The sequence below is a fragment of the Panulirus ornatus genome, chromosome 48 (assembly GCF_036320965.1).
Source record: "Panulirus ornatus isolate Po-2019 chromosome 48, ASM3632096v1, whole genome shotgun sequence".
NCBI lineage: Eukaryota > Metazoa > Arthropoda > Malacostraca > Decapoda > Palinuridae > Panulirus > Panulirus ornatus.
This window is the reverse complement of record NC_092271.1, coordinates 15,700,964-15,713,710: the sequence shown is the minus strand read 5'-3', so window position 1 is coordinate 15,713,710 and position 12,747 is coordinate 15,700,964. Positions and strand designations below refer to the sequence as shown.

The window sequence follows — 12,747 nt, the reverse complement described above, 5'->3', positions numbered from 1 at the left end:
AGAAGAGATTCAAGCGTTTCAGCTTTTCTTCATATGCCAGATTTCTATAGGATGGGATCAATTTTTTGCATGTCTCTGTGCTTGCTCTGATTTTTCCTCATTTTTTTTTTTTTTTTTTTTTTTTAAGAATGTGTGGAAGAAGAACGTTATTGGGAGAGCAAAAAATGGGTATGTTTGAAGGAATAGTAGTACCATCAATATTACATTGTTGCAAGGCATGGGCTATAGGTGGGTTGTATGGAGGAGGATGGATTGTTGGAAATGAAATGTGTGGGGACAGTATGTAGTGTGAGGTGGTTCTGATCAAGTCAGTAATGAAAGGGTAAGAGGGATGTGTGGCAATAAAAATATTGTGGTTGAGAGAGCAGAAGAGGGTGTGTTGAAATGGTTTGGACATTTGGAGAGAATGAATAAGGAAAGGTTGACAAAGAGGATATGTATGTCAGAGATGGAGGGAATGAGAAGTGGGAGATCAAATTGGAGGTGGAAGGTTGGAGTGAAAAAGATTTTAAGCAATCGGAGCCAGAGCATGCAGGAGGATGAGAGGCGTGCAAGGGATAGAGTGAATTGGAATGATGTGGTATACCAGTGTCGAGGTGCTGTCAATGGACTGAACCAGGGCATGTGAAACGTGTGGGGTAAACCATGGAAATGTCTGTGGATAGGGATAGGGAGTTGTAGTTTTGGTGCATAACACATGACAACTAGAGACAATATGAATGAATGTGGCCGTTTTTGTCAGTTTTCCTGGTGCTACCTCGCTGATGCAGGGGGTGGCGATGCAGTTTCCTGTGGGTTGGGTAGGCGCTGGGAATGGATGAAGGCAAGCAAGTATGAAAATGTACACGTGTATATATGTATATTGCTGTTTATGTATATATATTTATGTGTATATTTATATGTGTATATGTGGGAAGGAGATGGAGTGAGTATTTTGAAGGTCTGTTGAATGTGTTAGATGATAGAGTGGCAGATATAGGGTGTTTTGGTCGTGGTGGTGTGTGAAGTGAGAGGGTTCGGGAGAATGATTTATTAAACAGAGAAGAGGTAGTGAAAGCTTTGCGGAAGATGAAAGCCAGCAAGGCAGCGGGTTTGGATGGTATTGCATTGAAATTTAATAAAAAAGGTGATGACTGTGTTGTTGACTGGTTGGTAAGGATATTTAATGTATGCATGGCTCATGGTGAGATGGCTGAGGATTGGCAGAATGCATGCATAGTGCTATTGTACAAAGGCAAAGGTGATAAAGGTAAGTGCTCAAATTACAGAGGTATAAATTTGTTGAGTATTCCCGGGAAATTATATGGGAGGGTATTGATTGAGAGGGTGAAGGCATGTACAGTATTCCTGGGAAATTCTATAGGAGGGTATTGATTGAGAGGGTGAAGGTATGTACAGAGCATCAGATAGGGGAAGAGCAGTGTGGTTTCAGAAGTGGTAGAGGATGTGTGGAACAGGTGTTTGCTTTGAAGAATGTATGTGAGAAATACTTAGAAAAACAAATGGATTTGTATGTAGCATTTATGGATCTGGAGAAGGCATATGATAGAGTTGATAGAGATGCTCTGTGGAAGTTATTAAGAATATATGGTGTGGGAGGCTAGTTGCTAGAAGCAATGAAAAGTTTTTATCAAGGATGCAAGGCATGTGTACGTGTAGGAAGAGAGGAAAGTGATTGGTTCTCAGTGAATGTTGGTTTGCGGCAGGGTTGCGTGATGTCTCTATGGTTGTTTGATTTGTTTATGGATGGGGTTGTTAGGGAGGTGAATGCAAGAGTTTTGGAGAGAGGGGCAAGTATGCAGTCTGTTGTGGATGAGAGGGCTTGGGAAGTGAGTCAGTTTTTGTTCGCTGATGAGATAGCGCTGGTGGCTGATTTGGGTGAGAAACTGCAGAAGCTGGTGACTGAGTTTGGTAAAGTGTGTGAAAGAAAAAAGCTGAGAGTAAATGTGAATAAGAGCAAGGTTATTAGGTATAGTAGGGTTGAGGGACAAGTCAATTGGGAAGTAAGTTTGGATGGAGAAAAACTGGAGGAAGTGAAGTGTTTTAGATATCTGGGAGTAGATTTGGCAGCGGATGGAACCATGGAAGCGGAAGTGAGTCAGAGGGTGGGGGAGGGGGCAAGAGTTCTGGGAGCATTGAAAAATGTGTGTAAGATGAGAACATTATCTCGAAAAGCAAAAATGGCTATGTTTGAAGGAGTAGTGGTTCCAACAATGTTATATGGTTGTGAGGCATCAGCTATAGATAGAGTTGTGTGGAGGACGGTGGATGTGCTGGAAATGAGATGTTTGAGGACAATATGTGGTGTGAGGTGGTTTGATCGAGTAAGTAATGAAAGGGTAAGAGGGATGTGTGGTAATAAAAAGAGTGTAGTTGAGAGAGCAGAAGAGGGTGTTTTGAAATGGTTTGGTCACATGGAGAGAATAATTGAGGAAAGATTGACCAAGAGGATATTTGTGTCAGAGGTGGAGGGAACGAGAAGTGGAAGACCAAATTGGAGGTGGAAGGATTGAGTGAAAATGATTTTGAGTGATCGGGGCCTGAACATGCAGGAGGGTGAAAGGTGTGTAAGGAATAGAGTGAATTGGAATGGTGTGGTATACCGGGGTTGACGTACTGTCAGTGGATTGAGCCAGGGCATGTGAAGCATCTGGGGTAAACCATGGAAAGTTTTCTTGGGCCTGGATGTGAAAAAGGGAGCTGTGGTTTCAGTGCATTATACATGACAGAGACTGAGTGTGAACGAGTGTGGCCTTTGTTGTTTTTTCCTAGTGCTACCTTGCACACATGCAGGGGGAGAGAGTTGTCATTTCATGTGTGGCGTGGTGGCAACGGGAATGAATAAAGGCAGCAAGTATGAATTATGTACATTTGTAAATATGTATATGTCTGTGTATGTATGTATATGTGTGTGTGTGGACGTGTATGTATATACATGTGTATGTGGGTGGGTTGGGCCATTCTTTCATCTGTTTCTTTGCGCTACCTCCCAAATGCGGGAGACAGTGACAAAGTATGATAAATGAATAAATATGTGTATATGTATGTTTATATGTGTATATGTATGTTTATGTATGTTTATGTATGGTGATAGGGGAGAAAGAATACATCCCACGCATTCCTCACATGTCGTAGAAGGTGACTAAAGGGGACGGGAGCGGGGGCTAGAAACACTCCCCTCCTTGTATTTCAACCAGGGGCTAGAAACACTCCCCTCCTTGTATTTCAACTTTCTAAAGGAAACCGAAGAAGGAGTCATGTGGGGAGTGCTCATCGTCCTTGAAGGCTCAGATTGGGGTGTCTAAATGTGTGTGGATGTAACCAAGATAAGAAAAAAGGAGAGATAGGTAGTATGTTTGAGGAAAGGAACTTGGATGTTTTGGCTCTGAGTGAAACGAAGCTCAAGGGTAAAGGGGAAGAGTGGTTTGGGAATGTCTTGGGAGTAAAGTCAGGGGTTAGTGAGAGGACAAGAGCAAAGGAAGGAGTAGCACTACTCCTGAAACAGGAGTGGTGGGAGTATGTGATAGAGTGTAAGAAAGTAAACTCTAGATTGAAATGGGTAAAAGTGAAAGTGGATTGAGAGAGATGGGTGATTATTGGTGCCTATGCACCTGGGCATAAGAAAGATAATGAGAGGCAAGTGTTTTGGGAGCAGGTGAGTGAGTGTGTTAGTAGTTTTGATGCATGAAACCTGGTTATAGTGATGGGTGATTTGAATGCAAAGGTGAGTAATGTGGCAGTTGAGGGAATAATTGGTGTGCATGGGGTGTTCATTGTTGTAAATGGAAATGTGAAGAGCTTGTAGATTTATGTGCTGAAAAAGGACTGGTGATTGGGAATACCTCGTTTAAAAAGAGAGATATGCATAAGTATACGTATGTAAGTAGGAGAGATGGCCAGAAAGCATGATTGGATTATGTGTTAATTGATAGGCGTGCAAAAGAGAGACTTTTGGATGTTAATGTGCTTAGAGGGCAACTGGAGGGATGTCTGATCATTATCCTATGGAGGCGAAGGTGAAGATTTGTAGAGGTTTTCAGAAAAGAAGAGAGAATGTTTGAGTGAAGAGAGTGGTGAGAGTAAGTGAGCTTGGGAAGGAGACTTGTGTGAGGAAGTACCAGGAGAGACTGTGTGATGAAGTACCAGGAGGACTGAGTACAGAATGGAAAAAGGTGAGAACAAAGGACGTAAAGGGAGTGGGTGAGGAATGGGATGTATTTAGGGAAACAGTGATGGCTTGCACAAAAGATGCTTGTGGCATGAGAAACGTGGTAGGTGGGCAGATTAGAAAGGGTAGTGAGTGGTGGGATGAAGAAGTAAGATTATTAGTGAAAGAGAAGTGAGAGGCATTTGGATGATTTTTGCAGGGAAATAATGCAAATGAGTGGGAGATGTATAAAAGAAAGAGGCAGGAGGTCAAGAGAATGGTGCAAGAGGTGAAAAAGAGGTCAAATGAGAGTTGGGGTGAGAGAGTATCATTAAATTTTAGGGAGAATAAAAGATGTTTTGGAAGGAGGTAAATAAAGTGTGTAAGGCAAGAGAACAAATGGGAACGTCAGTGAAGGGGGCTAATGGGGAGGTGATAACAAGTAGTGGTAATGTGAGAAGATGGAGTGAGTATTTTGAAGGTTTGTTGAATGTGTTTGATGATAGAGTGGCAGATTTAGGGTGTTTTGGTCGAAGTGGTGTGCAGAGTGAGAGGGTTAGGGAGAATGATTTGGTAAACAGAGAAGAGGTAGTAAAAGCTTTGCATAAGATGAAAGCTGGCAAGGCAGCAGGTTTGGATGGTATTGCAGTGGAATTTATTTAAAAAGTGGTTGACTGTATTGTTGACTTGTTGGTAAGGTCATTTAATGTATGTATGATTCATGATGAGGTGCCTGAGGATTGGCGGAATGCTTGCATAGTGCCATTGTACAAAGGCAATAAAAGGGAGTACTCAAATTACAGAGGTATAAGTTTGTTGAGTATTCCTGGGAAATTATATGGGAGGGTATTGATTGAGTGGGTGAAGGCATGTACCAAGCATCAGATTAGGGAAGAGCAGTGTGGTTTCATAAGTGGTAGAAGATGTGTGGATCAGGTGTTTGCTTTGAAGAATGTATGTGAGAAATACTTAGAAAAGCAAATTGATTTGTATGTAGCATTTATGGATCTGGAGAAGGCATATGATAGAGTTGATAAGAGATTCTCTGTGGAAGGTATTAAGAATGTATAGTGTGGGAGGCAATTTGTTAGAAGCAGTGAAAAGTTTTTATCGAGGATGTAAGGCATGTGTACATGTAGGAAAAGAGGAAAGTGATTGGTTCTCAGTGAATGTTGCTTTGTGGCAATGGTGCGTGATGTCTCCTTGGCTGTTTAATTTATTTATGGATGGGGTTGTTAGGGAGGTGAATGGAAGAGTTTTGGAAAGAGGGGCAAGTATGCAGTCTATTGGGGATGAGAGAGCTTGGGAAGTGAGTCAGTTGTTGTTCGCTGATGATACAGTGCTGGTGGCTGATTGGGGTGAGAAACTGCAGAAGCTGGTGACTGAGTTTGGTAAAGTGTGTGAAAGAAGAAAGCTGAGAGTAAATGTAAATAAGAGCAAGGTTATTAGGTACAGTAGGGTTAAGGGACAAGTCAATTGGGAGGTAAGTTTGAATGGAGAAAAACTGGAGGAAGTGAAGTGTTTTAGATATCTGGGAGTGGATTTGGCAGCGGATGGAACAATGGAAGCGGAAGTGAATCATAGGGTGGGGGAGGGGGCGAAAGTTCTGTGAGCGTTGAAGAATGTGTGGAAGTCGAGAACGTTATCTTGGAAAGCAAAAATGGGTATGTGTGAAGTAATAGTGGTTCCAACAATGTTATATGGTTGCAAGGCATGGGCTGTAGTTATAGTTGTGCGGAGGAGGGTGGATGTGCTGGAAATGAGATGTTTGAGGATAATATGTGGTGTGAGGTGGTTTGATCGAGTAAGTAATGAGAGGGTAAGAGAGATGTGTTGTTATAAAAAGAGTGTGGTTGAGAGAGCAAAAGAGGGTGTTTTGAAATGGTTTGGTCACATGGAGAGAATGAGTGAGGAAAGATTGACAAAGAGGATATATGTGTCAGAGATGGAGGGAATGAGGAGAAGTGGGAGACCAAATTGGAGATGGAAAGATGGAGTGAAAAAGATTTTGAGTGATTGGGGCCTGAACATGCAGGAGGGTGAAAGGCGTGCAAGGAATAGAGTGAATTGGAACAATATGGTATACTGGGGTCGACGTGCTGTCAATGGATTGAACCAGGGCATGTGAAGTGTCTGGGGTAAACCATGGAAAGTTCTGTAGGGCATGGATGTGGAAAGGGAGCTGTGGTTTTGGTGCATTTTACATGACAGCTAGAGACTGAACGAATGTGGCCTTTGTTGTCTTTTCCTGGTGCTACCTCACGCACATGCGGGGGGAGGGGGTTATTATTTCATGTGTGGTGGGGTGGTGATGGGAATGAATAAGGGCAGACAGTATGAATTATATTAGATGATAATATAGATAGATGTATGTGTATGGGTGTTTATGTATATATGTGTATATGAGGGGATGGGTCTTTCTTTGTCTGTTTCCAGGTGCTACCTCACCTTATATGTGTATTTATGTATATACCTGGGGATAGAGAAAGAATACTTCCCACGTATTCGTAAAAGGCGAGGGATCAGGGGGCTGGAAATCCTCCCCTCCCTTTTTTTAATTTTCCAAAAGAAGGAACAGAGAAGGGGGCCAAGTGAGGATATTCCCTCTAAGGCTCAGTCCTCTGTTCTTAATGCTACCTCACTGATGCGGGAAATTGTGAATATGTATAAAAGAAAATGTGTATAAATTTGTATGTGAGTGGATGTGTCTTTCTTTGTCTGTTTCCTTTTGCTAATGCTGGAAATGGTGATAAATTATGAAAGAAAATAAAGAAATGGTAATAATAATTTTTGTAGATGCTACTTGACTTCACCTGCTTGAGGGTTTAACTGCAAGTGAAAATTCCCTTGAAGAGTTTTATCAGAAAAATTCTTACTTCAAAGGAGTGTATCCTGTCCCTTCTAATGATTGTGGTGTATCCTTGAAGATGCAAGAGTCCTTTCAAGAAGGCACTGGTACCCCTTTGTGAAAGCGGTCCTGGGGTTGTATCATAATCCTGCCCTCACAGGGGAATGGGTTTCTTTAATAATCATGCCATAGCATAACCTAACTTAACCATATTTTAATCTTCTCTCCTAGCATCATTGCACAAGTTATGCAGCAGATGTATGTGTAGAAATGTGTTAGGTGCTTTGTTGAAGTACTGTGTAGCTCCTTTTGTTTTATGGATACTCTAATATTTTATTTTTTGCACAGGTTGTTTTGTTCTGACAAAAAGGAGCAGAGTGGGAAAAGTGGTAACATTCCAGCGGGAACTACAGTTGATGTGGGCATCACACACCCTACAGAATTTGATTTTTATCTTTGTTCCCATCAGGGCATTCAGGTGGGTTTATGCACTTTTGTTCTCATCAGGGCATTCAGGTGGGTTTATGCACTTTTGTTCTCATCAGGGCATTCAGGTGGGTTTATGCACTTTTGAAAAGTTACTTGTTGAGCAGACATTTATATATGTATATGTGGATGTATAGGAAATGAAATGTTTAAGACAGCATATGGTGTGAATTGTATAAGAAATGATAGGGTTAGATAGAGGTGTGGTAATAAGAGGGATATGTAGGAGGTGGTGTGAGGTGGTTTGATCGAGTAAGTAACGTAAGGGTAAGAGAGATGTGTGGAAATAAAAAGAGCGTGGTTGAGAGAGCAGAAGAGGGTGTTTTGAAATGGTTTGGGCACATGGAGAGAATGAGTGAGGAAAGATTGACCAAGAGGATATATGTGTCGGAGGTGGAGGGAACGAGGAGAAGAGGGAGACCAAATTGGAGGTGGAAAGATGGAGTGAAAAAGATTTTGTGTGATCGGGGCCTGAACATGCAGGAGGGTGAAAGGAGGGCAAGGAATAGAGTGAATTGGAGCGATGTGGTATACTGGGGTTGACGTGCTGTTAGTGGATTGAATCAAGGCATGTGAAGCGTCTGGGGTAAACCATGGAAAGCTGTGTAGGTATGTATATTTGCGTGTGTGGACGTATGTATATACATGTGTATGGGGGTGGGTTGGGCCATTTCTTTCGTCTGTTTCCTTGCGCTACCTCGCAAACGCGGGAGACAGCGACAAAGCAAAAAAAAAAAAAAAAAAAATGTAGGAGCGAGCTTAAGAAGATTTTCTGAAATGGATTGGGCTTACAGAGAGGATGGCTAAGTGGAGATACATGTCAGAATTGGAGGAAACAAGGAAAAATTAGGAAACCAAGGAGGTGGTGGTCAGATGGAGTGAAAGAATTTGAAGGTTTGGGGCTTGAAATAAATGGTGTGAGGCATGTAAGGGATAGAGCAAACTGGAATGATGTGGTACAGTAAACCATTCATTAAATGGACCCAGAACCAGTGGACTTTGGAAATAATGGACCAGATCCGCATATACTGAATGTGTTCACGTGGTCAAAATAAGCTCAGTTGTCTCATTCCTTCTTGAATCTTCTAGAATAGCTTTTGGTCGATGCATATGCAGTTGATGTGTGTGACATACCCAAGGGCTCAGACTGGATCCTTAACCTGCCAAGTTTGTTCACAGGCACTCGTGTAAGCACTGATATTCTTTTGTGTGCCATTTTGTGTCCTATTATGCTGCAAAAGCAGTTTATTGATTTTCTCATGTACAGTATGTATTTTTGATATCTTATCATTGGTCTAAAGGATAGTGAGAAAAGTGCTTGTAGATTTGAGCTTAGATTAGAAATTTTAGCTTACCAAAAAGCTCAAGTCTGGCATTTCTGTTGACTGCATATGTGATGAGTGCAGTGGTAAAAAGCAAACTTTAGGAAATAAGAAAGATCATAAAAAAGCTCAAATAGTGTGCTTTTAAGTTTGCAGGCAGTACAACAGGGAGTGGATTGACTGGTGGCCCTTGGAAGTTGTTAGCAATAATCAGTTACAAGAGACTTCATAAATTGTACAAGCAGCATTGCTGAAGCAGGGTCAACATTTGCAGTGTAGAAGTGCATGTTCTAGCAAATAAGCTTGTGAAATGTATAAACATTGCTAGTGATGGTATAGTATGGCATTTCCGTAAATGCCTTGGTATATCCAATAGAAAAATTCATAGAGAATCTGCGAGTGCTGCAACAGTGTGTTGAGACATTTATTTTATAACAGTATATAGGCCTCCCAAATTATGGAAGGGATTTTCACTTGAAAATGTGTCAGCATCACAAATTTCCATAACATGGACCATTTTTCCCATGTATTCCCTTGTCATAAGAGATGTGTTCACACAGAATTTTTATAGGTCAATAGAAGTTTAAACCACACTGCTCTTCCCCAATCTGATGCTCTGTACATGCCTTCACCCTCTCAATCAATACCCTCCCATATAATTTACCAGGAATACTCAAAAAACTTATACCTCTGTAATTTGAGCACTCACTCTTATCCCCTTTGCCTTTGTACTATGGCACTATGCACGCATTCCGCCAATCCTCAGGCACCTCACCATGAGTCATACATACATCAAATAACCTTACCAACCAGTCAACAATACAGTCACCCCCTTTTTTAATAAATTCCACTGCAATACCATCCAAACCTGCTGCCTTGCCGGCTTTCATCTTCCGCAAAGCTTTCACTACCTCTTCTCTGTTTACCAAATCATTTTCCCTAACCCTCTCACTTTGCACACCACCTCGACTAAAACACCCTATATCTGCCACTCTATCATCAAACACATTCAACAAACCTTCAAAATACTCACTCCATCTCCTTCTCACATCACCACTACTTGTTATCACCTCCCCATTTGCGCCCTTCACTGAAGTTCCCATTTGCTCCCTTGTCTTACGCACTTTATTTACCTCCTTCCAGAACATCTTTTTATTCTCCCTAAAATTTAATGATACTCTCTCACCCCAACTCTCATTTGCCCTTTTTTTCACCTCTTGCACCTTTCCCTTGACCTCCTGTCTCTTTCTTTTAGAGGATGCGTGGATCAGGTGTTTGCTTTGAAGAATGTATGTGAGAAATACTTAGAAAAACAAATGGATTTGTATGTAGCATTTATGGATCTGGAGAAGGCATATGATAGAGTTGATAGAGATGCTCTGTGGAAGGTAGTAAGAATATATGGTGTGGGAGGAAAGTTGTTAGAAGCAGTGAAAAGTTTTTATCGAGGATGTAAGGCATGTGTACGTGTAGGAAGAGAGGAAAGTGATTGGTTCTCAGTGAATGTAGGTTTGCGGCAGGGGTGTGTGATGTCTCCATGGTTGTTTAATTTGTTTATGGATGGGGTTGTTAGGGAGGTAAATGCAAGAGTTTTGGAAAGAGGGGCAAGTATGAAGTCTGTTGGGGATGAGAGAGCTTGGGAAGTGAGTCAGTTGTTGTTCGCTGATGATACAGCGCTGGTGGCTGATTCATGTGAGAAACTGCAGAAGCTGGTGACTGAGTTTGGTAAAGTGTGTGGAAGAAGAAAGTTAAGAGTAAATGTGAATAAGAGCAAGGTTATTAGGTACAGTAGGGTTGAGGGTCAAGTCAATTGGGAGGTGAGTTTGAATGGAGAAAAACTGGAGGAAGTGAAGTGTTTTAGATATCTGGGAGTGGATCTGGCAGCGGATGGAACCATGGAAGCGGAAGTGGATCATAGGGTGGGGGAGGGGGCGAAAATTCTGGGGGCCTTGAAGAATGTGTGGAAGTCGAGAACATTATCTCGGAAAGCAAAAATGGGTATGTTTGAAGGAATAGTGGTTCCAACAATGTTGTATGGTTGCGAGGCGTGGGCTATGGATAGAGTTGTGCGCAGGAGGATGGATGTGCTGGAAATGAGATGTTTGAGGACAATGTGTGGTGTGAGGTGGTTTGATCGAGTGAGTAACGTAAGGGTAAGAGAGATGTGTGGAAGTAAAAAGAGCGTGGTTGAGAGAGCAGAAGAGGGTGTTTTGAAGTGGTTTGGGCACATGGAGAGAATGAGTGAGGAAAGATTGACCAAGAGGATATATGTGTCGGAGGTGGAGGGAACGAGGAGAAGAGGGAGACCAAATTGGAGGTGGAAAGATGGAGTGAAAAAGATTTTGTGTGATCGGGGCCTGAACATGCAGGAGGGTGAAAGGAGGGCAAGGAATAGAGTGAATTGGAGCAATGTGGTATACTGGGGTTGACGTGCTGTCAGTGGATTGAATCAAGGCATGTGAAGCGTCTGGGGTAAACCATGGAAAGCTGTGTAGGTATGTATATTTGCGTGTGTGGACGTATGTATATACATGTGTATGGGGGGGGGTTGGGCCATTTCTTTCGTCTGTTTCCTTGCGCTACCTCGCAAACGTGGGAGACAGCGACAAAGTATAATAAAAAAAAAAAGAAGTTTAAAAACACTTATAAATGGACATCCACATTTTTAAACTTATTAAATGTAGTTTAGATAGTATGATTTTACTCCAGATTATACTACATAAACAAAAGTAGTTTTAAACTTTTTGAATGTAGTTTAGATGGTATAATTTTACTTCACAGATTATAGTACACAAACAAAAGTACGTAAGTTTGACATACCAGAGATGTTGCCGAGTTGTACATGAGGTTGAGATGATGGTGGAATTGAGTTACAGGGGGAGAGAGTAAGACACTGGTGCTCTTGTCTGCCCCATCATCATCATCCATATCATCACCTCCTCAACATGTGTTATAAGTTCTGATTTGATGACAAGAAAGCATAGAGAGTTGTTTACTGTTTTCAGTGCATCTTCTCTTTGTACAGCTCCTCATAGCAGTTCATGGTATCATATAGTGATCTTGCAGCCTTTAGGTACAGTCTACCAAAGAAATTCGCAGAGACCTGCCAGATGTGGGGTATGGGTACTGGTCTGGTAACGGTGGAAAAACCTCTACCAAATGTATGATAAACCATAAAGCTGCCCACCTTACAAGGAGCCCCTACACTACACAAGGCTCACACACACTCCTAATTCAGTGTATGATGGAAAAGAAATTTAGAGTTGTTTTTTTATAGTGTCAATTACCTATGTTTCAGCTGACAGGTAAAATACAGTAGACTACATATAGTATCTGCTTCCTTGATTATGTATGTATCGCTGGAGAAGTCTTGATCTGTAGGGGCAATTTGATGTGTGTGTGACTAGGGAAATGACTGAAATGGTGGTATTTTCTGTGGGTTTAGAGGTGTTGGAGGCAGGTCAAACGGTTCTATTGACTGACATGGTGATTAAGGGTAGAAGATCGAAGAGGTTAATATGTTAACAGGACATGCTAGTCCATCCTCCACCCAACACCATCCTCCTCCCAACAAACCAACAAGGACATCACATCTTGGCCCTGCAGGCCAGGGGCTTTGTTGTACATTGATTGCTCATGTTGAACAAAATGATAATTAACGGACATGATTATATTTCAGCAAATATGTGTATGACCTGCTGGATTTCATAGAGTTGATCCATACATGTTTCAAGTGTGTGGGCACTATAGTTACTTATACTTAATCGCTGTCTCCTGCATTAGCGAGGTAGCACAAGGAAACAGAGGAAAGGATGGCCTAACCCACCCACATACACATGTATACACACACATATACATACCTATACATTTCAACGTATACATACATATACATACTCTGACATGTACATATATACACATATACATATTCATACTTGCTGCCTTCA

The 12,747-nt window shown here is 41.7% G+C and overlaps 1 protein-coding gene across 1 annotated transcript in view; it reads left to right on the top strand.

Moving 5' to 3' along the window:
• AGO1 (protein argonaute-2) overlaps window positions 1–12,747 on the top strand; it is a 237,315-nt gene that overhangs the window by 180,432 nt on the left and 44,136 nt on the right. Inside the window, exon 17 of the mRNA XM_071690453.1 lies at window positions 7,344–7,473. Within this exon, the coding sequence (XP_071546554.1) occupies window positions 7,344–7,473 (130 nt within the window). The remainder of the gene's footprint in view (window positions 1–7,343; window positions 7,474–12,747) is intronic.